The 27,897-nt window shown below is 44.5% G+C and overlaps 1 protein-coding gene and 1 long non-coding RNA gene across 2 annotated transcripts; both read left to right on the top strand.

Moving 5' to 3' along the window:
* The first annotated feature begins 1,303 nt into the window (after positions 1–1,303).
* Positions 1,304–7,895, top strand: LOC132527356 (uncharacterized). The gene is made up of 3 exons (XR_009542957.1): positions 1,304–1,430; positions 1,560–1,729; positions 7,711–7,895. It is a non-coding gene; the product is annotated as an uncharacterized LOC132527356 (long non-coding RNA).
* Positions 7,896–8,187: 292 nt separating this feature from the next.
* Positions 8,188–25,666, top strand: CD83 (CD83 molecule). Its single transcript, XM_060164274.1, has 5 exons — positions 8,188–8,354; positions 8,447–8,562; positions 20,694–20,904; positions 23,013–23,119; positions 24,490–25,666. Exons 1-5 carry the CDS (start codon positions 8,318–8,320, stop codon positions 24,616–24,618), a joined length of 600 nt encoding a protein of 199 aa, XP_060020257.1. The 5' UTR covers positions 8,188–8,317; the 3' UTR covers positions 24,619–25,666.
* The last annotated feature ends 2,231 nt before the right edge of the window (positions 25,667–27,897 follow it).

Here is a 27,897-nt window from a genome sequence, read left to right as displayed (position 1 = left end):
AATTCATCGGATGGCAGGTCTTCTTCACATGGCCTTGGAGGAGTCTGGTGCCTGGAGGAACCTGGTGTGGGAGAAGGCTTTCCTCCAAAGCACCTCAAATCAAGTCTGAGGCCAATTTCTCTGTGTTTTGTTTTTCTGCAACTTGTACCTGTTGTGAACGGCATCTCTAAATGCTTCTAGTTTCTTAGAGGAGAAAAGCAAGCCAGCCAGAAAAGTACAGAAGCAAGAGGTCTTTCTATTTATTTTGTTCATTAAGTGAACAGATGAGCACATCACTGGAAAGTACAGGGTGACTAAGAAGTAGTCCAAAGGGAAAAACCTAATGGGGGAATTTTATTTTAAAACATAATTTACATATCCACACTTTGGGTTTCCCTCTCAGCCTCTCTTTGGTTCTCAAAGCCCCTGGGAGAAGCTGGAGTGGTGGAGTGGGTATCTGAAGGTCCCATCAGCTTGAGGGCAGGGCTGTGGGAGTGAGGCCCCATGACCCCGTGGCCAGCTGATAAGAGCTCTCCACACAGGGCTGTTTGTAGACCACGAGGTGCTTGGCCACAAACCTTGACCCTTGACTGGGCTCAACTGTGGTAGATTCGTTGGAAGGATTAGTTCAAGAGCATTTTTTTGGTTCAAAAACCCTTCTCTTGAAAGGAGGGCTTCAGAAGGCACCCTTGGGGCAAAGGGGAAACCCACCCTTTTCTTTTTATAGGACTTCCTCATCCATCAGGTCAGTCAACACAAGAGGCGAGAGTCTGGGTAGAGAGAAGGGTGCCCGGAGCAGTAACCATGGATTTTGCCCCCTGTCAACTAGCAGTCACCAGATGAGCTATTCCTAGTCAATCACAAACATCTTTTGCATATTTGCGATGTGCTCAGCATTTGATAAGTGTCTGACGACTTCCAACACCAAAAATGTGTTCACTGGCCCCTCCTGTAGGACTTTCCCTCAAAGGCCATGCTTTGCTCTCATTTCCTTTCTCTCCTGATCCAATCTCCACCTTCCCTGATTCCTATCCTCACTGTGCGTTCCCTCTTTGTAGAACCACCCTCAAGCTCTGTACTCCACACCCCTCACCCCCAGCCTCAGACCTTCCCAGAGAAATTGTGTAGAATTGAGAGACAAAGCAAGGTCCACTTGAAAAAAGAGTGTCCGCCCACATAAACTTCTTCAGAACAATCTTTGCACAACGTACCTGCTGCTTAGTAAATATTTAATAGTGAACTAAAACTTCCTCCTTTCCATGCCCATCCCCCAGAGCCCTGCCCTGGGAGAGGGGAGGTGAAGAGAACTAAGATAACATCATTCTTCAGCTTTCTCCTCTCCTGGCTTCCAAACTCTGCCCAGGTTCTCCAATGTCCGAATTCCAAACATGATGACCTGCTCTACTGGCAAGACCTCTGAGAGAAATAGAATAACAAGCCACAGTCCTGGTGTAAGTAGTCGTGCGAAGGGAGGGTTTGAGGGTCCGCAGAAGTGGCGAGGGCACTGGCTATTTTTGTTTTTTTGCCCAAGGTGAATGCGTGCCTGCCATTGGCAGTGAGAATGTTTTCTAATGATGTAGGGTTCTTCTTTTCTTCAAGTAATGGAGCAGAAACACGCGAAGGTGACAGCTACTGGTTTCAGAAAGATCATATGCACTTCTTCGTGTTCATGTTACTTTTCTCTCTCAAGTGAAATTGAAGATTGAGCCATCTGTAAACTCCGTCCTCCTGTTCAAGGAAGACCCCCAACGTAGGGCTTGGAGCTGTTCCTTCCCATAATCACTGCCACTTCCAGTACACTCTGAGATCCTCTAATTTTTTATTGTAATGTGGCCTGTATAACCCGAGAATGCTTCATAAGGAGTGGACTTCTCAGAAATATGTTCCTACCTCAGTATGAGGGACTTTTTAGGAAGTGAGGAGGAATACATTAAGGATGAAAAATAATGTGGGAATTCTGGAGGTTAAGCGGGAGTTGCTGTGAAGTCACATTTTTAGGCTGTTAAATAACAGATTGGGGAGTTCTATTTTCAGCAACGTGGTTTTCTGTGTAATACAAAAAAAAAACCCACCTTTTGCAAATTTCTAGAAATAATGAATAAATTCTAACCAATATCTAGCTGTACCTGCAAGAGAGTAAGGGCAATCTGGAGGGTAAAAAATGAAGAAAGAGGGCTTCCCTGGTGGTGCAGCGTTTGAGAGTCCGCCTGCTGATGCAGGGGACACGGGTTCGTGCCCCGGTCCGGGAAGATCCCACATGCCGCGGAGCGGCTGGGCCCGTGAGCCATGGCCGCTGAGCCTGCGCGTCCGGAGCCTGTGCTCCGCAACGGGAGAGGCCACAGCAGTGAGAGGCCCGCGTACCGCAAAAAAAAAAAAAAAAAAAAAATGAAGAAAGGGCTATGAGCCTGCACGAGCTGATGCTGGGACTTCTTGGTAGGGGCAGGGGTGGGGTGGGAGAGCAGAGGGGGTGCAGGTGGGGAAAAGCAGTTGTTTGGGCTTCAGAATTGGCTGGGGAATCAAGGGGCTTAGGTTTTAATAACCAGCAGGCATAGAAGAGGAAGCCTGGGCCCCAGAAGAGGAGAAAGTGGGAACTGAAGCCCACCCCCACCCCAATGTAAGGATGAACTACAAACAATTGCCCACTCACCCAGCGAGATGACAAAGAAGCTTTTTTTTTAAAAAAAACAAAAAACAAAAGCCTACCCTTAATTTATTCATTTATAATCATAGAGGTGCCGTCACAAAGATATGGTATTTAAATTTAAATTACCAGAGTGGTCTAGGATACATCCCACTAAGAGATTAATATAAAATGCTATCCCAGGCTGCTAATACCTTTGGGGCACCTGGCTGAAACAAACATAAAATCTCTCTAGGAGGCTACACCCTCCTCCCAGACCCTCTAGGATCCCCCTATGTGAAGCCCCTATTAAAGATTAACTTACAATGAAAAATTACAAAATACATGAAAAAAATCGATAAAAAAGAGTTAACAAACAAAGCAAAAATCAATAGTAAAACTCCAAGAACTTCAGATAATATAATCATTGGGTAGATTATAAAAGAAACACATTTAAAATGATAAAAAGTCATCACAGGATTAATGAAGAACACAATAAAAGAATAGGACACTTTTGGTGCAGCCACTATGAAGAGCAGTATGGAGGTTCCTTCAAAAACTAAAAATAGAACTACCATACGACCTAGCAATCCCCACTTCTGGGCATGTATCCATAAAAGATGAAAACTCGAATTTGAAAAGAGACATGCACCCCAATGTTCACTGCAGCACTATTTACAACAGCCAAGCCATGGAAGCAACCTATGTGTCCATCAACAGATGAATGGATAAAGAAGATGTGGTGTGTATATACACACACACACACACACACACACACACACACACACACACACAATGGAATATTACTCAGCTATAAAAAAGAATGAAAAAATGCCATTTGCAGCATCATGGAGGGACCCAGAGATTATCATTCTAAGTGAAGTAAGTCAGAGAAAGACAAATATCATATGATATTGCTTATATGTGGAATCTAAAAAAATGATACAAATGAACTTATCTACAAAACAGAAAGAGACTCACAGACATAGAAAACAAACTTATGGTTACCAAAGGGGAAAGGGGGGGAGGGATAAATTAGGAGTTTGGGATTAACAGATACACACTACTATATATAAAATAGATAAAAGACAAGGACCTACCAAAAAAAAAAAAGTATAAGACACCTTCAAAGAAAACCAGACTGAGTTAAATAAGAAATCCAATATAACTTCAGAAATCTTTTTAAAATTATAATTTAAAACTTGATATGTTAAACTGAAGATATATATCACTGAATAAATAATAGCGACTGGAAAGACAGGTCTGAGGACTACTTGGAAGCCTGCACAGCGAAATGAAGGGAGACAACACTTGGAAGAAGGGCTTACTGACATGGAGTGTGGGTGGGAGGGTCCAACACACATCTATTAGGTGTTCTAGAGGGAAACAGCAGAGAGAATGAAGGTCAGGCAATATTCCAAGACAATAAAGGAGATTTTCCAGAACTAATGAAAGCTACGAACCTCAGCAGGTTAAATAATACGAAATTCTCTACTAAACACAGCACAGTATAACTGAAACAACACCAAGTAGAAATGCAAGATCTTAGAAGCACTTATAGATAAAAGACAAGTTGCCTACAAAATAATGAGTATCAGTTTGTCCAGAACTTTGCAACAGCAAAAACAGAACAGAATCATATAGTCAAGGTGCTAAGATAAAACAGCCATCTATTTATAACTAAATTATTATTTAAGAATATGGGCAAAATAAACATTTTCAGGCAAATAAAAATGAACAGCATTTACTACTAACAGATTTTTGCTGAAAGAATTACTCAAGAATATACTTCAGAAGAAACTGACCCTATAAAGAAGCAGTGAGATGTCTGATATTAGATAGATTTGAACAGATACTTAATACATAAAAAAGACTAATTAGGGAGTAGAAACGCAAGGTGGCATGAAGGTATAGGTCGCAATAGTATGTAAGATGGGCAGGGGATGTGCAGAGGTCAGGCATTCAGGCATTTTGGGGAGAAGGTTGGCAACATTGATTTTTTAGACTTTATTAGATCGACTATGCTTATTAAAAGTTATGTAGAGGTAATCACTTAAGATGAGAAATTCTATGTATAACTTTTCAACCAGTAGAGAACACTATGGAATATAAAAGTGTGGTCAATATAAGATAGAAGTAAGAGAGAAAATAAAGAAGCAGAGAAAAGTCCAATTAAGTATGAAGCATGAAACAAGATGACTGAAATAAATTCAAATATAGCAGAACTCAGGAAAAAAGTAAAAGTAAACTCTCAAAAGTCAGTTGTATTGGATTAGAAAAATCTAACTGCATGCTTTAAAAAGACATAGAACTTAAGGACAAAGAAATGTTGAATGTAAGAGTATAGAAAGTTACTACCAAAATATTAACCCAAAGAAAGTGATGTGGTTATAATAAGAGTAGACAAGACTGTCTTTGAAGCAAAAAAGAAATATTCAGGGAAAAATGGTCACTAAATAAAGATTAAAAGGAACAATTCACTGGGAAGGGATAATTATAACTTGCAGGCACCTAAAACATAGCATCAAGTTATATGAGGCAACAAATTAATAAAATTTCAGATACATGGGCAATTTCATAGTCATGGGGATTTTGGGACACATCTCTTTCATTAACTGACAGTTTAAGGTGACAAAAAGTTAGTAGGGCTATGACTTAAGTAACACAATGAGCAAGGTTGATCAGACACCCCTGTGGCAAACGGACATTCTTTCCAAGAACACATGACACATTTACTAAAAAACCACATGTTAGGTCACAAAGCATTTCTCGATAAGCAGCAAAGAATCACACAGACCACATTCTGGTCATACTCAACTGCTAGACCAATTCAAACCAGCCACGTATTTGGAATTTTGGAGGAAAAAAACCCTTTAAATAATTCACGACTATAAAACTGTCTTAATGGAGAGTCTAAGAACAAATTGTTAACATTATAAGAAAGTTCGGCAAGATTGCTGGCTATACAAAAGTAAATTTTTATTCACTGGCAACAAGCAACTAGAAAAACTTAGTTTAGAAAACTATACATGTGAAAATAGCAACCCCAGATAGAAAGGTACATAGGAATACATCTACCCAAAGGTGTAGAAAACTTTTATGTATGAAATTTTAAAAATTCCCGAAGACTTAAATAAATGGAAAGATACTCAATATCGATGGACCTGTAGAACTGATTTCTAAAGATGTTAATTTTCTGCAATTTAGGAATGTCTTCCTATTAAAATTCAAGCTAGTTTTTTTTGAGGTTCACAAGTTGATTCTAATGTGTATAAGGCAGAGCAAAGAACCAAGAACGCCAGGCCAATCTAGAAGAGGTAGGTCAACATATGAGGGGTCACTGACTTCATCACCATAGTAAGACTTAACTCTAGTGTGACTAAGCAATAAGAAAGCGATATTAGCACAGGAAAAGACAGAATACAGTCCAGAAACAGGCCCACACACACATGAAAATTTGTATATAACAGAGATGCTATTTCAAATCAGTGGGGAAATAAGGACTTTAAGCAAGCAGCATTGGAACAACTGCTTATCCACATGGAAAAAATAAGTTAGATCCCTATATCAAACCATATTTAAGTGGATTAAAGACCTACATATGAGAAAGCATGACTTTAAAAGTTTTGGAAGAAAATAAAAGAGAATGTTTTTATGATCTCAGGGTAGGAAAAGATTTCTTAACCACAACACCAGAAGCACAAACCATGAATGAAAAAAATCAATAAATTTAGCTACATTAAAATATTTTTTAAAATCCTTTTGTACATTAAAGGGATCATAAAGTGAAAAATACAAAACTGAGACTTGGAGAAGCTCTTTGGCACGCACTTTACCAAGAAAGGATTTGGCCCAGAATTTATAAACAGCTCCAGTGGAAAAGGCCGAATGATATGAGGACACCCAATGGCCTCAAAACATAAGAAATGATTTTCCTCCCTCCTAGTGATCAATGTCATGTAAATTAAACAAAGGGGAACTAACATTTCATATTCATTACATTGGCACACATGAAAAAGAATCTGGTGATGCCAAGCCCTGCTGAGGAGAGTATAAATGGGCACACACCTTTTGGAGAACAAGATGTCAATATTTAATAAAGCGGTGGGATTGCTGGGTCAGAAGACCTGAGCATCCCCAGCTCTGTGCAACATTGTTTAAAACACTGAAAAATTGAAAGAAAGCTTAAATGCAGGTATGGGATCTAGCAAGGGACAGATGTTTAATTAAGAATCTATCGCATACACACATGTTTATTTTCTGTACCTATTTTTGTATCTTTAAAAATTTCTTAATTAAAACATCAGTTTTAGTGGGGGTTATGGGGAAAGCGCACTGGTACAGAGCTAGTGTGACTGTCAGTTGGTACAGCCACCTCCCAGGGCAAATGAAAATGTCATGTGATGCAATTCTTTCTAACCCCTTGAATGGACAAAGGTGGAAAAGTTCCATGACAGCTTGCGTTGCCAAGAGTGTTGGGAGAGAGGCATGTTCATGCACTGCAGGTGGGAATGTAGTTTGAGGACACCTCTGTGGAGGTTATTTTGCCAACAGTTAATAAAATCGTAAATTCCCTTTGACCTGGTACAATGTCCTCTAGGTATTTATTGTAAGAAAATACGCTATATTAGAGCAAAACTTTATCTACACAGAAGTTCATCATAACAATGACAGCGTTGTTTGTATTTTAATAATAGTAAAAGAAATAACTAATACTAACATTATCTAGACTACTAACCCTAGACTAAACATGTCCAACACTAATAGGTTCTAATTTATGGTACAACTGTAGGACGGAATATTATGTAGCCATCAAAATGATGCTCTTGATTCTTTTTAATGATGTGGAAGCTCTTGCAAATATTAAGCTAATATGAAGTAGATTACAAAACAGCACGTGCAGTATCTATGCACTGAAGCAAAGACACCAGAATGTTACCAGAGGTTACTTCGGGATGGTTAGAGGCAATTTTATTTTCTTCTGGATTAAAAAAAAATCTTTTTCATACATTTTCTGTGTGTGTGTGTGTGTGTGTGTGTGTGTGTGTGTGTGTGTGTGTGACCTTCGTTTTAATAGGAGATGTTCTTCTTTGTTGAAATAATTTAAACAGGCTGCATGATATGGACGGACAAGGCCAGAAGGCCGGGGGCCAAGTATGACGGATTAGCCGGGTTCCTTGGGAAACCTAGTCTGATGATCACAGAACCTGGAGAAAGGAGAGTCCTTGGGTTCACTGTGATGTCACCACTGGCAGCTGGGCGATCGGGAGAGCTGCTCCTCCTCTCAGAACCTTGTTTCGCTTCCGTGCAAAAGACCTAACAGCCTCGGCTGGCCTGGCTCCCGGCTCTGTTTGGAGGGTCAGCGGGAAGGTGTCTGGCGTGCGCGCGCGGTTTGCCAAGCCGCGGGCGCGGTGCTTTCCTCGGAGATTGCTGTTGCCGCGGCTGGGCGGCGGCAGCAGCTGCAGCAGCTGCAGCAGCAGCAGCAGCAGCAGCAGCAACAGCAGCGACGCGGGCTTGGGGCGCGGGGGCGGGGCCGAGCGCGGGGGCGGGGCCGGGGCAGCGGGGGCGGGCCCGGGGCGCCCCGGGTGGCGGAGGCGGGGGAGGCGCGCCGCCGCTTCCGCCGCCCGCGGGGATCCCCCGGGACTGCCGCCCGGGGCAGTCCCGGTGCGTGCGGGTACAAGAGGCAGCTCCGGGGCCCCACGCCGGCAGTCCCCAGCGATGTCGCGCGGCCTTCAGCTCCTGCTTCTGAGCTGCGGTAGGGCCCGCGGACGCCCGGCGCCCCTCGCCCGCCTCCCCGGGACACCCCCTTTTCTCGCTTGCTCACGCCGCTCTCTCTCCCTCTTGCAGCCTGCAGCCTGGTGCCCGCGGCGCGGGAGGTGAAGGTGGCCTGTTCGGAGGATGTGGACTTGCCCTGCACTGCCCCCTGGGACCCGCAGGTCCGCTACGCGGTTTTCTGGGCCAAGGTAAGCGCGGCGCGGCAGGCGAGTTAGGGTTGGGTGGTTTAATTGCAGACCGGGCAACCACCTTCCTTGGGCTGGCGACCCACTATGGCTCGGGTTCGGGGGCATCTCCCATAGCTGAACTCGGTACATGGTCTTTCCACACGCCTCTCCCATCACCGCTCCAAGCCCAGCCGCATCCAGGTACAGGCCGACTTAGATTTAGTTCCGCCGGGGACCTCAATCTTCTTGCCTCTAAAGGTGGCCCTGAGATGAATGATCCAAATAAGACGTTGTGGAGGGCAGAGAACCTCTTATTTGGATTAATTCCAGAGGCCACCTGTGGTTATGGACAGCAGGCCAGGGAGAAAGCAGCTAGTGCAGATTTGGCATTGGACGGGAGGAAGGTCTCCCGGATTTCTGATTTCTGGTGTTTTGTGACGGTGGTGCTCATACATTTGGGGAGGCGGGAAGGGGGCAACTTGAGAGGAAGGAGTGCCAGAGAGAAGTGATAGGCTTGTTTCTTAGGTGGTAGTTATCTGTCATCCCCGTTCTGGGGTACCCTTGGCCTCCTCCCTCTGGCCGTCCTGAGAGGTCCAGCAAGGAGGGCGTCTGTGATGGTGCACAGAGGCTTCTCCGCGTGTAAGAACAGTGTCACTGTCCCTACTGTAAGAGAATTGAGTCAGACTGAGGCTTTTTTAAGGTTTCCTCTGAACTGGAACCTTTGCAGATTCTAAGATTGTGGTTCTGGTGGCACTGGAAACCCAAGCAGCCACTGTTTGCTGTCACTGGTTTTTTTTTTTGCTGCCGATGCTCCCTGCCTTTAATGAGGTTACTGCCACAGTGGCACCTCTGGCTGAAGCACCATGGCTGTGATATCCCAGCCTTACTCTGCAGAGCTCACTGATTTGTCATCTTACCTTGCAGGAAATCTCTGTGCGTTTGTAGCTTTCCACAAAATGCTGGGTTTTCTTCTGCCCACCATAAAAGATGCTGTAAGAACCTGCACAAGTATCTAGCCATTTAACAAGGCAGCATAGGACCGTTAACCTCTTTGTGTGTGTGTGTGTGTGTGTGTGTGTCCTAACCAGATTGTCAGTTCCCTGGGGACAGTGCTGTGCCACTGCTTTTGTGTATCCTGCACGGCACCCAGTGTTTGCCCTGCTAATTTTGAAGGTGCTCAGTGAATTCAGGCAGACCCTTTATGATTATGCACAGTGGAAACGGTGCTGGGGCCTCGGGATGCTGCATTGTGTATGAACGTAGGTTTGTTATTATTCCTACTTCATTTCCACCTTATTCACTGTGGGATCAGAGAACACAGCAATTCCAAAATTGTTCCCTTGTGAAAACAATAGTATGTAAATAAAAATATTGTAAAACCAATATTATTTGAGTACTCACCATCTGCCAAGCTCTGAGGTAAATATCTATGTATGTCAGCTGTTCCAATCCTTCCAATGGACTTAAGAGATCAATACTGTTACTGTTCCTGCTTTACAGATGAGGAAACTGAGCCTTAGGGAGTGAAATAATCTGCTCACTGTTACACAGCGGGCTAATCGCTGGAGGTGGGATTTGAACCAAGCAGTCTGGCTCCACAGCCTAGGTTCTTAGAGGTCTATCTTGTTATTTCTGTTTTCTCCGTTAATTACTTAAAGAAAATGAAAGTGTCTTTGGGCTAGCCAGGCAGGGACTTGGTTATCTAAAAGGAGGGGAAAAACATGAAACTACTATCCCTTTCAGAGAGCAATTAAAAAGGGAAAACAATATTAATATCCCCAGGGGAGTAATTACAAAGTACTCATGAAACAAGTAGATGAAATTTCAGACTGTAAAGTTCAAACAGTTGTCAAGTTAAATCTTGCACGAGGTCATTTGGAATGATGCAGTAAACCAGAGTGATTAACCTTTGACTTTTCCTTGGCTGTCAGCTGATGATGTAACTCTATAATGTATGTGCTTGTTTGTTGAACACAGTTCTTGCAAGCTTTAAAGACCCTGAAGGTCTCTCAAAGCTCTGTTAAGAGAAAAAGACAATAGTCTCTTGGCATTCTCTTTTTTTCTGTTGGTCCGTGGAATAGGGTCATTGAAAACTCATACCCTAGTTATTTTTTTTAAGGAGGAAACTGTGATTGAGTCATGGTGGATAGGAGAGCTATGCTATGCCAGAAAACTAATCAGATACCTTGAAAGTGATATGCTTTATTTTTCAAGTACTTTTGAACAGATCTCAGCATATTCTGTAGATGTTTGTTATTTTCCAGCCCAGTAATTATACTTCTGCATCGATTGTGCTTGCACAACAAAAATGGTTAGAGTGTACTGGAAATAAGGCCAGTGGTGAAATGCTGAAATTCTGCATTTTACAGAAGATTATCTTGTCATTTCCTCCCACGACTTTCTTGTAAAATGTTTCAGTGATGCGGAGAGGTAGCTATGAAGTGAGGAATTTACGCCTGGTGACCACAGCCAGCCTAGCTGGATCATCAGTAGGGTGGTTTGTAAAACCACTTTGCACAGTTGTAGGCTGCTTGCGGATCAAGTAAGCAGAGAGTCCCTTGGAGTGTGGGGTTTCGCCGTCCGCCAGATTGAATCGCATTCTTGCAGGCCTTCTGCATATCACAATTACAGTTATAATGACTCACAATTTAAAAATCCATTTACCACTCAGTTCTCCGGCACCACAGAGCATCCTGCCACTGTCCAGTTGGCACTGATTACTTATGATTAACAAAAGGACCCATGTAAACCATGTGTTTCTTATCATGTGCCTTTTACCAAAAGGCTCGGAGCAGACGGCATCCATTTAGCGTTTGCAACATTAGGGTGAGTTGGGAACAGTGTCCATTTTATTCTCTCTGTTTCAAAGGTACAATGACAGGGGACTGGGTGGGGGGTGTAATATAGACATGCCCAGGGGTCAAAGGTAGAGCCAGGAGTAGGCAGAGATAGCCCAATTCCTGTTAGCCCAACTCTTCTTTCCTGTGGACTGATGTCTTCCCAACTGGGATCCAAGAACGGGGCCCCCTCTCATCCCTTCCCGTATTGTACCTTTGAAGGCAGAGTGAATGATTGGGAAGAAGTAGAAAAGTGAATGCGGTATATATCCATTCAGTTTAGCTCTTAGGATTGGGAATAGACTGTGGTTGTTGAGGGAGGTATTTTGAGCTATTCTGAGGCAAAGAGACATTGGTCCATCGCTCTTCTACCAAAGTAGAAGAACGTGGCTGTGACCTTGGGTTAGATTCTAGCTCAAGAGGGTCATAGCCCAGTCCCATGTCTGCCAGGAGTAAGGACATCCCTTAAAGAGCTACGTCTGTGCTGCATGCGGAGCGGGTTCACACTCTCTTTAATGAGGCTGCACTAGGTCTGGAAGGGGAGGATGACACTGGATGAATGGAGTGTTCAGGCGTGGTTGAAGTTCGCCACTGCTCGTAATGAGTGGTTACTTACGAGGGCGACGTAGCACCGTCTCGTATTGTGCCGGGAGCCCCAGCACCCTAGGGTGAGGCATAATGAAAGAGGATATATAGTGTCATCTCTGAGTGACACCACGGGGGTGAGGACAGAGGTGCGTCACGAGACAAGTGCCCTTTCTAGATGATTTCCAAAGGAAGGGAGAAGGGGGAAGTGAGACCACGATTTCAGAGAATAGATCAGACTTGAACTTTACACTATTTAGGAGAGATGCAGCTATGGCAGGTCATGGGCTCTCCTGGGGACTAAAGGAGAGCAGATTCTTGGGCTCACATGAAGCTACTTCTAAAGTTCCAGGACAGTCGCTGCACGGACATTGCCTGTCCTTGATCTGTTATGAGCTGTCCTCCATGTATGTTGCTAATCTCCTATTCAGTGGAGTCCTGTTTTTTTGTCTCTAGCATCTTGTGTGACAATGAGCCCCCAAGCGAGGAAGTGCTAAGGAGGAGCCTTCGGATGGGCTAGGGTTGATGAATGGCCCGGGCAGATGGCATCTGTACAGCCACCAACCCTGATGGACCCACGAAGGAGACAATGCATGCCGCTCCCTGCACTCACCTGATTCTAGAGTGACGTGTGTTTTAAGATAGATTTGAGATGTTTTAGGAGAAAAAGGAAACATTTCTACATTAAATACAGAAGCGCCGAAACATTGAAATGCGAAAACAGTGCCTGTGTGAGCATCAAAGAAAAATCATACCATCCCCATTGGCACCTATACTACTTGACCTGATTGAATAACCTTTAGGTCAGACTATGAAAGGCAAAAAGTGAATTTTCAGATGTCTCCCGTATTTACATTTTCCTCAGTTCGTAAATATTTCTATGTCCCAAACGTGTGCCAAGCCCTGCGCCTGGCAATAGCCATCCTGAGACCAGGGTGGACCTGTGCCCGAGGACTGTCAAGGGCGTGCACACGTGAATCCACACGCATTTGGGGGCACTGAGGGGAAACTAATGATCTGGAAGGGAGAATCATACCACAGAGGACTGGGAGGCACTGCCAGCAAGCAGGCTGGGAACAGACTGTGAACACCCCCGAATGCTGAATTATAAGGGCTTGAACTTGGTCCTTTCGGCAGCAAGGAGCCTTTGAAAGTTTTTAAGCAAGGAGGATAACATCGTGCAAACTATGTCAGAGGAAAAGCGTATTTCTTGTGGTGAAAGACAGACTATAATTCATCCCGGAAGATGAATCTCAGAGGGAAGCTTTAGTCTTTCACTGCAGTGAAGCTGCCGTCGGGTTAACTCAGGAAGGCTGCAGCACATTCCTGGGGTCACCTCCCCTTCTCTCTTGGTCACCAGTCCTGTTGTCCACATGGTTCTAGGGAGGAGTGGGCCAGTCTCTAGAAGAAGTCCCATCCAGAGGAGAATGATGGAGCGCTGAGATTTTTGGACGATGATGAGACACAGCAAAGTTGCTAAAAATCTTTCAGCTTGGAAGAGGGTAGGGAGGAAAAGGGCAGCTGAGAGTTAGAGAGAAAAAACTGCCAACACTTGTTTTCCATAAATAAAAGGGGGAACCCGAGTCACATGAGGACCGAGTATGTTAGTTCTGTACTTGGTTATGTCACTACACAAAGAAGAGGAAGTTAGAAGAAGGTCTCAGTGACATCAGGGAAGGTTTTATGAAGGGCAGGACTAAAAAGAGATACATTACCTAAAAAGAGGGTTCCTCCATCTGAAACTGTTTCCTTAAGTCCTTCCTGGCTGCTCTTGGGATAACCTCAGATTTTCTACCAACAGTGCTAGCTCAAACCAGAGCCGAACTAAAGTACTTCCCTAAGACTCTTTACACCTGAAGCATATTTTTAATTTTTGTTTTTGCACTGGGGTGTACTTGGGTAAAATTTCTGTGTGTGTCGTGTAGTTAGGTAGGTATAGAAGTAAGAGCCCAAGACTTGTGACTACCACTTGCTCTTTTTGTGAAGCACCAGCTAGTCTACTGCACGTTCTTGTCCCAATTGTCCAAGAGAAGATAGATTCCAGAAAAACTGGTAGTTGTCTAGGATTATTGGTCCAGATGGGGAAAACCTATGGGAAAAGATAGATGCTCATTGCCATAGACAATTCATGTTCACCTAGGACCTGACTCACTGGGTCAGTTCTGGAGAACAAAGGACCTGAGTCCAGTCACACCCTGGTGTCTCTTTCACCGAGCCGTGGGAGGCATGTGAGCCTGAGTGACAAAGCAGGACTGGCCTTGAGGTTGGAGCCACGTGGAGACAGCCCCGCATGTGCCACATTTATTTCTGGAGTGGGGCAAGGTGCTCCTATCAATTAGGAATCTTTCTGTTGTGAAGGCTTGTAATCCAATCAAAACTAGCTTAAAGAAAAGGGAATATATTGGCTCATGTGGTTGAAATAAATAATTTTTAAAAATCAAAATATAGTTCCTACTTCAGTTATGCCTGATGTCGTGGGTTAAATAGTGTCCCACAAAAAAGTTATGTCTCAGTCCTAATCCCTGGTATTTGTGAGTGCGACCTTATTTGGAAACAGGATCTTTGCAGATGTAACCAAGTTAAAGTGAGGCCACACTTGATTAGGGTGGCCCTGAATCCAATGACGGGTGTCCTTATAAGAAAACAGAAACACAGAGACAGATGCACAGGGAGAACAGCACGTGAAGGTGAAGGCAGAGACTGAAGTGATGTGTCTACAGGCCAAGGAATGCCAGTCTCCAGCAATACCAGAAGCCAGGAGCGAGGCATGAAACAGATTCTCCCCTAGAGAGAGCACGGCCCTGCCAGCACCTTGATAGCCGACCTTTGGCCTCCAGAACTGTAAGAGAATAAGTTTCTGTTGTCTTAAGCCACTCAGTTTGCGGTAAGGCTAAATTTGGAGGTTCGTGAATATCCTCAGGGTTCGGTGACTTTCTGTCTCTCAACTCTTCCTTCCTTCGTGTTGGTTTTATTATCAGCCTCCACATGGCAGTGAGATAGTAGCCGGTAACTGGAGACTTGTCTGTCCTCCCGAGATCAAGTGCAAAGCAAAAGACTGTGTCTCTTCCATCTCAACAATGTCAGATTATACTTAAGTGGCTTTGATTGGGTCACGGATCCATCAGAACCATTCCCTCTGGTCACGGAGGTCAGGCCAGAGTCAAGTGTGCCTCTTCTAGAACCAGATGTAGTGCCCTCCGAAGGACGTGAACTCAGAGCCCGTAAGGCTGCCCCTCCCGGTCCAGCAGGACCCCCAAGAAACTAATGGAAGAAGGATGATTGGCATGAACAGTGAGTGGCCCAACGTTGCCTTCAAAGCCCAGTTCCAAAGGGTATTTTCCACGTTATGATGGTGGCTTAGAAATTCCGAATGTTGTGGTTATTTTGGAGACCTTGTGGGTAGAAAAACTTTCTCCCTAGAGCAGAGATTGGGACTTCTAGAACAGCTTTGCCAGAGGAGACTGGAAGTATCAGCTGGAAGGAATGACTGAATGGGTGGATGGAGTAGAAAGCTACTGGATACAACAACAATTCCTGTTACCAACATTACTGATTATGAAGCACTATTATGTGTTTTCTCATTTGATGCTTAAAATAACCCCATGAGGGAAGAAGGTAGTTACAGACGAGCAAATCCAAGTCAGAGGTAAAGCCACCCAGCTACCTGATGCTTGACTCCAGGTCTTCTGATTCCAGAGCTAGTGCCCTTGTGTCTTCCTCATTGTGTCTAAAATTCACTCATTCATTAAATAAATACTTCTTGAATATTTCCTACATGCAGGGAACTGTTTGGAACTTAGTGGTAACATTTTTAGCGCTTTCTGTGTGATTGACACTATGCTACGGTACCCACCTACGCCATCATAGGTATATTCACACCAACTTTGGGAGGTGTAGTTACCCTCCCCCATCTCAGGGGAGCAAACGAAGCCTGAGAGCTCCAGGCCCTTCGCCAAGAGCAGAGCTAGCCATGGTGGGGCTGGGATTTGTTTCCACGTCTGTCCAACACCAAAGCCTGTGCTCTTAATTACGTTGCCTTTGTCATACTCATAACTCTGTTAACAGCCATAAATCCAGCTCTGTCTGTTAGACCCAGTAAACTTCAAAGTGGAAAATCATTTTCCCAATAAAACTACACTTAGAAAAATACGATGTTAATGCTTATACATTCTACCCCCATTATGACATCAACCTCTGAGCCAAACTATTTTGCATGTTATAAAGAGCTGTTTTTATGATGAATGGGGATTATATTGGCACTTTAATTGAGTTGGAAACCAAGGTACATGAATGTTAGTGCATGGGAAATGCAATAAAAAAAAGATGTTCGATGTGATTGGAATATATCAGATTAATTTAATACCACCTTTAAATACTAACATCCATTCCTTTAAATATGTTTAATTAAATTGTTAGATTAAATATTTATATGCATATATATATGCACACATTTTTCTCCTCAAAAAAATCTCTTCCCTTTTCTTTTACTTTCCTATCACATTCCTAACAGATCTCATGCATGATAAATTTGGATTTCAAGGCTGTGGCATCAAAATTCTTTGCAATAGGAATGGAGCTGTTGTCTTCTTGTATCCAAAGATGGTAATCTAGGAAGTTAGCATATATGTGGATAAAATTACGTAAACTTCTAAAAAATTCCCTTTTCACAGTAGGGATTTGACTGAAATATAGGTTCAATTTCAGCCGTATTTAGATATTTATTTGATTTCTTTCTAGTTCAAATTTATCCACCATTAAAAAAAACAATTCACATGCGTTTAAAATTACTACTTGTATTTGCTTGGTTTAGTATTCGGCAAATTAAAGAGAATTTATCTTAATTTAGGGCTTGTGGTTTCCTTAAGGTCAGATCTCCATCTTAGAGTAGGAATATGGTATTTAAATTATTTAGTCAAATTGGAGGCCTTGAGACAAAAGTCCGTAGGCTTTACTGAAAATGAGATGTCTTATATTTTGCCTTTTCTAATTCAATCAGAAAGATAAAATTTGTCAGCATAAGAGTTAATGCATGGAATGTGGACTTTAAAAACATAATTTGGATGCGTGTTTTGAGGAATTAATTTGCCCACAGTGTGCTGTGGTGTAGCCCTCTGCAATATGAGCGTCGCAAAGTGTGCGTCAAATAGTTCCTGTGAGTTACACTCGGCCGTGAATGAATCTGCGGGTTCCTTTTGTTATAAATGACTATTTCCTCAAATGCTTTTGCAGAGAGGCAATGAAACACTTTTAGATTTGGAATGTTGAGAGTCATTCTTGCCAGTGGTTTATTTTGAGCCAGCTCAAATGTTTATGAGAATTCATAAAACCAGGCGAAGTTGAGGATGGCCCATTTGCTGTTATTCCATGTTCCTCCCCCTGAAATTCCTTCGGTTCTTGAACAGTGCTGCTTGGGCCACGGCTCACTCCCCCGATACTGCAGGCTGATGGCTGCTTGGCCGCGGTGCTGAAGACGATGAGTTGAACTTTTGCATAAAGTCTCTTGGTACTGCTAGCGCTGCACTCGCACCTTGAGCGTGTGACGTTAACATGGAAACTACAACTATTTTTGCGGCTGTAGGCAGGAGGAAGGGGGAATGGGCTATGTACATACCTGCAGCTTGAAGCTAGAAGGAAGGTTCTGAACTATTTCCATGCGCACTGTGTGAAGTTACAGAAGGTTCCTTTTGTTACAGGTAGTTATCGGGCACAGAGAGCTGTTCATCACTTTGGCCAGAGGTCCCAGGTTAAGCCAGTACTTCTCTCAGTTCTCTGGGTCTTTCAGGAAGGGGCCATTGGAAGATGACCCCGTGAGAGCTGAGATATTTTGCCACGATCCCACTGATGGCTGTGGTGGTTCAGTAAATCAGAATTCTGCAGGCTGCTTTGGGGTTCTTCGTTTTGACTTTCCCCTACCCCTTACTTTCATTCTTATGATTTCACCCTGCCTTGGCTTTGCCATTGTAAAATAACCTCTCTGGAGGTTTTTTTCAGAGACCCGTGGAAATCTGACCATCACATAAACTACTTTTTGTTGTTACTGCTGATTTTTAAGATGAATTCTCTTCTGCAAATAGGCAGAAGGCCACTGCCAGTCAGTTCTGATCACCGCCACGTACTTGCTTCAGCAGTTCCCAGCAGCCAGCGTGATAAAGGGGCCATCTTTATGTAAATAAAACACAATAGTTTATATTTCCACCAGCTCCAGAGGGGTTCTCAGTGTTTTGTTTTTGTTTGTTTGTTTTTTTTTTTTTTGATCTTGACTTTCAGATAGGTCTTTTTGAGTTGAGGGAGGGGTCACTGGATAGGAGAGAAGACCGCCCTAAGGAGAAAATCTGAGGTAGAAAATCCCAGAATGATTGTTGCAGACAAGTTTCCATCTTTTTGGATGCAAGGATTTCTACAAAACTCAATTCCAGTGAAACCTATTGGAAAGACATCTGAGTTGAACACATTTGGAGGTTAATTTAGAAAAGAAAAGCAGATTGAGACAGCATCGTGGGGACTGCAGAGATTAAGCTGAGTTAATTAGTTCAAAGTGGCCTTGGGGGGGGAGGTGGGGGAGGGAGTCTTGGAAGCGGTTGGCCCGGGATGGTCCTGGGCACCTGACCCATCAAACGCTCTGGTCAGAGGGAGCACTTCTGCCAGGCAGCAGAGGAGGGGAGAGGTGCAGTCACGTGATAAGGCTGCAATTGTTGGTTTAATCAGACTGGAAAAGGGGAAAACTGGTCTAACTCAGATGTGTTCTAAAATCAGTTGGACGCCTGAGGTTCCTTGACCACACCTCCTTTTTTTGTTTGCTTGTTTTCTTGCTCTGTTTTGAACACCTAAATGCCCCAGTCTTGATTATTTTGGAAGGAACCTTTCAGCACAAGGACTGTCAGGAAATGGGATTTACGTTCGTAGACCTCGCCTGAGAAAAGCTATTAGTCTCAGCCCAGTGCTAGGAGTGAATGAAGCAGGGTTTCTTGCAGGAGCGATAAATCAGCCACCAGATGTCTCTGCAGGCCACTCCACAGGAATGCCCATAGGAGCCCGAGCCGTGGAAGCTGGCATCTGAGCTTTCCGTGGACCTCAAGGTGCATTCCCCGACTTAATACATGAAGCAGAAACCAAGGAGGGGGTGTGTGTGTATGTGCATGTATGTCTTCTGTCCTGGGCTGCCTCTGCCTCACTGGGTGTTCCCCCCATTCCTTGGTTATTTATTTCCCTGTGCTGATTGCCTTTTGAAAAGTAGGAGAGGAGTTGTAGGGTGCTCCCAGTACAGGAGATTAAACAGCGGCAGGTGCAGGCAAAGACAGCAGCAGTGTCTGACTGCGGTGTCTTTTCCTAAGGGGTCCCTTTGGTGCGGCCACTACGCTGGGGACAGGGAAGGAATGCCACTGAATCCCAGGCTCCCTGCTGTTCCCCAGCCACCCAGCAAAGGGCTCGGGGCTGCCCTTGCACACTGAAAACGGTGATTGGCTTTACTGTTTATGTAAATGAGTTTTAGAAGCTTTAAAACATTTCAGTGGAGGATCAACGAGCAAGTTAACTAGACAAATTAAAAATATATCTGGGGAAGAAGGGAATTGATGGTGAACGTGATGTGTGCTTAATCGTGGAAGTAGGAGATGATGGAAAGACCCCACCAGTTTAATTGCAAAGACTGTTCAGGGGAAGAAAACCAGCCAGTTAGTTTGGCTAAATTTGGCATCTACCCCAGCTGGGCTGGTCCATCCTGGGTACAATGATTTAAGCCGTAATTGCCCTTCCATGTATATCTTGATATTACTACCAAGTGACCTGACACATAAAATCTCCACGTGGTGCTGCTGTCAGCTGTCTTCCTGCCTTAGCGGAGACGTGAGCGTGGTACATCCTGCAGCGTCACAGATGACCCCACAGGTACGCAGTCTCTGAAGAACGGGGTGACTTCATGAGAGGCATTGCTCATCTGCATCTCTGTGTTTTCTGTTGAGTTGTTTGGCAATGACCTTAACAGATTTAGAAACGTTTCCAAATAAAAGGCCGGGCTACAAAAATAAGAATCAGTCAGTGGGTGAGTTGGTATCTGACGAAAACAAGAGAACATTGAATAGAGAACAACCAGCAAGAGAGTGTGATTCAGTGTGATTCATACACGTCATTACACAGTCGTCAGTGACACACGGTTATCGTCCATAGGGACACTCTCTCCTTCACGTAGGGATACAGAGAATCGTAAAATGCAGTCCTGATCTTATTCTAAAAAAGATGGAGCCTTAAAGAATTCTCCTAGATTCTCTCCTCCTCCCCCAGGCATCACACACACACACAGTATCTTGTTTTAAAACAATTAGCTGAGGATGGAATTTATGAAAACAAGAGGTATAACCTTGACGTGGAGGCCCAGTGCTTATAGGTTCTGGCAGTAGAGCATGACGTGGTTTGATTCTTGTTTTTTAAATTTATTTTATTGCAGTATAGTTGATTTACGATGTTGTGTTAATTTCTACTGTACAGCAAAAGTGATTCAGTTATACATATATATATTCTTTTTCATATTTTTTCCATTATGGTTTATCACAGGATATTAAATATAGTTCCTTGCTCTATATAGTAGGACCTTGTTGTTTATCCATCCTATATATACTAGTTTGCATCTGCTCATCACGAACTCCCAATCCATCCCTCACCCACCCCACCTCCCCCTTGGGAACCACAAGTCTGTCCTCTATGTCTCTGAGTCTGTATATGATTCTTTCTTAACAGCTCACAAATGGCAGTGCAGAGAGGATGGAGGTGCCCCAGGAAGACCTGCAGTACTATCAGCAGAGGGCCTCTTCAGAGGCCCCCAGGGAAAGGCTGTATTCCCTGAGGATCCAAAACACTACCAGCTGCAACTCGGGGACCTACAGGTGCACTCTGGTGGATCCAGAAGGGCAGAGAAACCTCAGTGGCACCATGATCTTGAAAGTGACAGGTGAGGTGATCTGCGGCATCTGTTTTCTCCTTACAGTATGCAGGACACTTTCTGTATGTAGGTCCTAAACTTGATCCCGTCAATCCAAGTTTACCCTGTAATTCAGAAGCTTTGGATAATATCTGTGGCTGAAAGCTAAATCCTACTGCAAGGATGTCATAACTTTCTCTACTTTCTTTTTAATAAGGACAGATCTACCCCAGCCTGACTGGGGTGGATGCCAAAGGTAGTCAGGCGACTAAGTCAAACAACTCTTACTCATGTAAGAGTCCTTCGGAGCCAATAGGAAGTTTCCAAGTCTAATTTTTGGAAGACAGAGAAACTGGGTAGTCTCCCGAATAGATCAGATAACTGTGTAATATTCTACTCATTGGGGGCTTTCTAACCTGGCCTAAGGGAGCTGCTTCATGTTTCCACCTTTTTCACATGAGAACAGCATTCCTCTCCCACTTTACAGCAATTGAATGTCCCAATATCTCAACTCAAGCCAAAGAAAAAGGGTACAGCAAGAAAATAGCATTCCCGTGACAGAAGGCACATTTTTGCTCTATGCAGTAAGACCAGGAATCAAGTATAAAGACAAGGATTATCTCCTTGGACTTTTTTCCCTAACTTTTCTTTATGTAGCTTAAAATACGCCTTGCGTTTGACTTTGGCCCAACTCTTATTAGTGGCTGGGGCTTGAAATGACGAACATGTTGTTACAGAGGCCCTGACTTTGTACAATGGCTACTTTCTCCTGCCACGGAGAAGCGGAAAGGAATCTGACTCGAGATAATATTCCCACACTCACAAGAACGCAATCACTGCTTAGGGGTCAGCGTTTGGATTTGGTTCACTGTCTTATGCACACACACACACAAACACACACACACCCCCTATACCCTTCTCAATCTCTAGCCCTTTACGCTGCTCCGTTTGTCTTCATGGCATCTGCCGTACCTGCCGTGGTACGCTCCCTCAGTGAGTGTTGTTCGCATGAATGAGAAATGGGAGCAGCCCGGCAGGAAGGGCAGAGAGGGCGGGTGTGTCCTGCGGGGAGCAGAGAGGAAAGGAATAGGGAAAAGCTGGCTTGCTTTTCTGTCCTCTGCGAAGGCAGTGCTGCCTACAAGTTGAGTGGTCAGACTAGAGCCACTTGGATCTGGTTCAAATATTAGCTCAGCTGCTCATTAGCATCTTACCTTGGGGAAACCTCTGAGCCTTGGTTTTCTCATCTTTAAAATGGGGATAATATAATATTGATATTATCTACAAAACAGGCTTGTGGTGAAGGTTGAATGAGATGTTGCACTGAAATGCTCAGTCTGGTGCCTGAGGTGGGCGTACTGAATGCTCGTTAAATGTTAGAACCATCAGTGGCTCTCAGCCCTTCTCTTCTGGGGTCCCAGGCCTCTGTGAGAATCCATCCCCAGACCATTGCATAAAATCCTGAATCCAGTTTCAGGGGTCGACAGCTGTCTGGAGGCCCATCCGTGGCCCTGAGGGCGGAAGCCCCTCCTGTCACCCTCACTCCATCTTCTCCTGCCCCAGTCCTCAAGCCAGCTCCCTGAGCAAGCTTGCTGCACATTGGATGTCGTGCTTGAGTGGGGAGAAGCTGTCCCGGCCTTGTCCCCTTCTGGGCTGAAGGCCTCCCTCCTCCTGCACTTGCCCCCTTCCCGGGGCTGAGGCCACAGCCTTTAGCAGCCCCCAGGGAGCTGGTCTGTAGCCCCCGTTGGCTGTCAGCTTTGGTGGAGGGGCTTTAACAGGTCTACAAAGGCACATCGACATGTTCCGTAACAGCAGGGCAGCTCTGCCACCTGCCTTAATCCCTCAGTCTCTCTGAGCCTTGGCTCCTTCTTCTGTAAACTGGGGTACTCAGACCTGCCCCTGAAGGTTCAGTGAGATGCTGGATGTCAGCCCCTTTGCATGGAGCCAGGCACAGGGTGAGTGTGAGCGCCGGCTGTGGCCACCACCGTCATTACCGATGTCCTTCCCATGGTACAGACGTGAGGGTAAGAAGGGGAGACCAGTAGGACTTTAATAAGCCCGAACAAAACATTCTTAGCTTTTGCATCCTGGTAGACGAGCCCTGTTCAACGGCTTCATATTTTACGTATTTCTTTTTAAAGGATGCTCTAAGGGACGCAAAGAAGAGACTTTTAAGAAATACAGAGCTGAGGTTGTCCTGCTGTTGGCTCTGGTCATTTTCTACGTGACACTCATCATTTTCACTTGCGTAAGTATCTTTCTTAAACATCTCTCATTATTAAAAGATCACCTGGGTTACCAATCGAATGCGTTTTGTAGACAGTGTGAGTCATTTCATAATGGCAAGAGACCTATTCGCAGAACCCTGGCCTTACAGAGGCCCCCAGACTGTGAGAATCTCTCTGGGAAGCTCCCAGCTTGTTTTCCATCTGGCGGCTCCACATAGAGCCTTGTGAAGAGAAGATGAAGTAAGATAGCGGTGGAAGTTTGTGAAATGCCAAAGGATCCTCCTAAAAGACCAGCGGGCCTTGTAGATACGGTGGGAGAAAGTTGGACCCTGCCCATCCACCATCCGGGCGACGTGCTGTTCTTTCTGTAGGCAGGTGAGCAAGCCCGGCCACCCTGGTGTTGGATCCATCTCCTTGGTTGGCCCTTGAGCTCTTTTCTCTTAGAGATTCCCTCTTATAATTTGGTACTTCCACCACTTTTTTTTTTTTTTTGGTACTTCTGGTTGCTATTTTAGATATCACTTTTTAAGAATGAATCCTGAGAAGCCAGAGGTACACAGGGTGTGGCCTGGGGTAGAGGACTGCTGGCCAGTACTTGGGCGTCCTTGACATGCCCTTGACCTATTGGTTGCAGACTCCAGCTTAGACTCCTCCCTGCCCCCCAAGCCTGTTTGTGCGTGGCTGGTCACCTGGGTTGACAGTGGTCGTAGAGGAGCAGGGCCAGCTCTGGGCCTGACCCACTAGGAAGTGATCTGTCCCATATGTCTCAGCACATCAGGAAGTGCTGGCCATTTGGGGACCAGGACATCAGTCACCCAGGAGCTATTCCAGCGCTGGTTCTAGTCACTCACTGGTCCCATCTGTTCGCTTGCTTGACGCTGGCCGAACACTCATCTCTCTGGTTGCTGTTTTAAACGTCAGTCCATCAGAAGACTCCACTGAGCGCCCACTGTGTATAAGGCATTATGCTAGGCACTGGGGGGCATGTAAAAACGCATAAGAACTTCCCCCAGGGAACTTACAGCTTGGTCTTTAGAGTTATTTGCATATAAGAAGATAATTAGCGTTACCTGGCAGTAAATTTTTTAAATGAGTGACTCTAGTTTTTTGTTGGCAAATGCCTGTTTCTTTGGGCACTGATTTTCCATGCAGGAAATCCTAGTGTTAGGGTCTGGAAATGGCCCCAGTCTGTAACTCCTGGTTGAGGTTTGGAGATACCGGCGAAATAGCACAAGCCCACTGTAGAGTGAGCGACGTAGCCCGCATCACGAGGGCTCCCACATGAGCTGTCCAGTCAGCTCCTAATGAATGGAGTTTAAATCCAGGTGACAGCTGAAGCATTTTTCCAATTATTCACTTCTCAACGTATCTCTTTGATTTTATTTTTCAGAAGTTTGCACGACAGCAGAGTATTTTTCCAGACTTTCTTAAACCTACCGTGGAACATGCTTTTCTCCCAGTTACCTCCCCAGATAAGCATTTGGAGCCAGTGACTCTTCACAAGACAGAACTGGTGTGAGCAGGATTTCTGCAGACTGTTTTCCAAGGTTGAAGGCTCCGTGGTGTGCGTCCACATCACACCGAACAGGAGAAGCCTGGGCCCCACACTGAACGCACCGTCCTTCCTGTGAAGCCCTTCGCTTGACTGAAACATCCAGAAGTGGATCCCACTCCACTTTTTGTGAGCGGGGCCTTGAAAATTGTGACATGACCGCAAAGCACGGGGCCGCCTACAGGGTGCTTTTCAGTGCTGCTTCTTTATGACCTTCTTAGCGTTTTATTCAGCTATCTGGTCAACCTCTTGGACAGGTTTTTTTTTTTTTTTGTTTTTTGTTTTTTTCTTCAGTCTTAGAAAAGCTATGGTGAGATGCAGTTGGAAAAGGACCTTGGGATATATGAATGCCTGGAGTTGGCCCTGTGTAGACCCTTGAGGGCAGCTGTCCTCTTCCACATCTGGAAAACATCTCTGAATTTGCTGTGTTTTCTTGTCTAAGCCCAGATGTTTTATGTCTGGGAGAAAGTGACAGGCTAAGCTGAGAGACAGAGGGAAATATTTAGCAAATAGTTTCCCGGCATGAAGGCCCTGCTATTACCAAGGAGTATGATGTGTACGCAGAAATAACAGGTCGATGAACTGTCCCCAACAGGGCCTTTTTATCTGGGAAGGGCATCCATAAAGAAGCAATAGAGAAGAATGTCACAATTATTTTTATATCTGTGTATACTTGTCAAAGAAGGATTTGTGCTGCTTCTCCTTTTGAAATCTGTATCTTCAGTTAGATATCGTTGTTAACTGACAAGCAACCTGTATATGGAGGGTGAGAAGAAGTGGGAAACTGTGACAATAGGAGGGAGAGCTATTTAGGGACCTGATGAAAATGCTGGACCAATTGTGCAAACTGGATGCTGGCCCCAGTTGTCCCACTACTTAGCTGTCTGATCTTGGACAAGATCCTTATGGTTTCTACTTTCTCAGTTGTAAACCAAAAGGTTGATGTATGAGTTGATTGAAAAAAACGTATGTGAAAATTCTTTGAAAGAGTATAAAGCACTATCAAAATTCCAAACTCCTTTGGGCCGTTATCCTTATTACTGCAGTGGTGTTCTGGGCATGAGAAAATGCTTTTCATTTTTTATGTTTTCCGTCGTTCCAAACAAAGAAGGCTACAAAGGACACTTTCCCATAGTCTTCTGTATGAATTCCTTTGGGGAAGTGAGGCCAGTTCAGTGGTCTGTTCTTGAAGCACCGGCCAAAAGTACTCCAAGATGCGGACACTCAGGGGCCACCAGGCCACGGGGAGAAGGGAGTTCTCAAATGTCCCATTGACATTCTGGGAATTGTCGGGTTTCTCTTATCAGACTTGGCCCTTTCCCTACTTATTTTCCGAAGAGAATATTGCCCATGCTAATATTAGGGAGTAAAAGGGATGCCAAGTTTAGTGTTTTTGCCTCTTTGTCATAGCTTTCATGGTATTAAATGTATGCATGTGAAGAGGGAGTGTTTTCCTCTTTTGTATTTAAAACTACTCGTAAGACTTTGAGATGAGTGCTGGTATGTCTGTGAACTAGTTTGAGAACCAGACCCAAGATGAAATTCGAGAATTGAAAGCATGGCCGAGTCCTTCCTCTGAGTGTGTGTGTGGGGGGCATTTATGGCAGGTAGACGTCTGTGAAACGGCATCCCCTTCTTCCCAAATATGCTCCCGAATCCATCCTCAAGTTGCCTTGCCACCAGGCAGTACCTGATCAGCTTGACCACATGCGTGACCATAGGCGGGAGGGATGGAAAGGAGGACGGTTTCTACTTCAGAAGGATGTGTAGAGTCAGGGGCTCTGTACCTGGGATTCACGGGGCTTCACTCAAAATTCTCAAATAGTTCCATTACCTCCCCTCCCCCAATGGCAAGAACAATCTAGTGCAAGTGGTCGGTGGTTGTAATAGTTATAAAAGCATTATAGGTGAATCCACTTTGGAAAATGACTCTTTGTGAAGATGAATGCCCGTAATATGTCTGTAAAAGCTATAGATTCCCTTTCAGTGGAATCAACTCCATCCTCAAATGCTTTACCAAAAATGCTGGCGAGACCATTGGCACGGTAACGAAGAACTCAAGACTTTTTAGCTGGTTTGACGCCCACCTTCACCACTTAGAAGTTTTACCACCTTGGGCAGGGGGTTCACCTCTCTAAGCCACAGCTGGCGGTACTTCAGAATAAGAATAAAAATAGTATCTGCTTCTTAGGCTTGTGTGAGGATTAAATGAGATAATATGTCTAAGAGCCTAGCCCAGTATCTGGCAAATAGTAACATAAGAACAAGATTAACCTGAGAACAAAAAAGGAGAAAAAGGCAGCAGAGAAAGTGGCAAGGACAGTGAATATTTGACAAAGTGCTTTTGTTAAAAACAGAATTGACTTGGTGGGAGAGTCATGTTGCTTTCAGAGGATTAATACAAGATGAAAGCAAGTGCTTCATGGTCATTAGAATTATAGTACCTGAGAGGCCAGGGAGGGGGGTGCCCTTCATCAGTTTGGATTGATTTAAACTGAAAAAAATGATGGAAATTTGAGATCAGGTAGACTCAACATTCATACTTAGTCTTTGGTATAAGAAAAGGTGTGTGTGTGTGTGTGTGTGTGTGCGTGTGCGTGTGTGTGTGTGTGTGTGTGTGTGTAAGAGAAACAGGTGAGAGAGAGAGAGAAGGGTCAGGGTGGGAAGGGCAGAATTCATCAAGGACAGTGAGCTGCTTTTCCACTGCCGTCATTGAAGCCTCTCAAGGTATTTCAGAGGAGGTAGATGATTATGGACCATATTTATTCTTTGTCTCTGTTGGCAGGGAGAGCTTTGTTTTCAGAGCTCTGCTTTGTCTATGGAATTAGATCTACGGTTATAATAATTTCACCTTGGGATGTCCCAAGACACAAACAGGGACATGAATATTAGCTCCACGTTCTCCCAAAAGAGGGCCTGTGGGTTTTGTTTTCATAGTAATTCTTAGCAGATTTCATCATAGAAAATACTGAGCCTCACAGAACCCAACAGAGCCTGATAGTTTGCTGGGGTTGCAGGAGAAGAGACTGCACAGCAGCCTCTGGACACAGAGAGTCCTTGAGACTCATGTTCAACCCCACAGCACAGTAAGATTGGGAGTCTCAGAAAAATTCAGTCTGGTTCCCAGACTCTTTCCTCACTGGCAGCTTTATTTGGCTGCATTACCTGGTAAATCGTTTAATTCTCCATCTTTCCTATGTAAAATACCCAAGGGCCTAAAAATCTTAGGAGCTATTTGATTAATTC

This window comes from Lagenorhynchus albirostris, chromosome 10 (assembly GCF_949774975.1).
Source record: "Lagenorhynchus albirostris chromosome 10, mLagAlb1.1, whole genome shotgun sequence".
Classification (NCBI taxonomy): domain Eukaryota; kingdom Metazoa; phylum Chordata; class Mammalia; order Artiodactyla; family Delphinidae; genus Lagenorhynchus; species Lagenorhynchus albirostris.
This window is presented reverse-complemented; position numbering and strand designations above follow the sequence as displayed.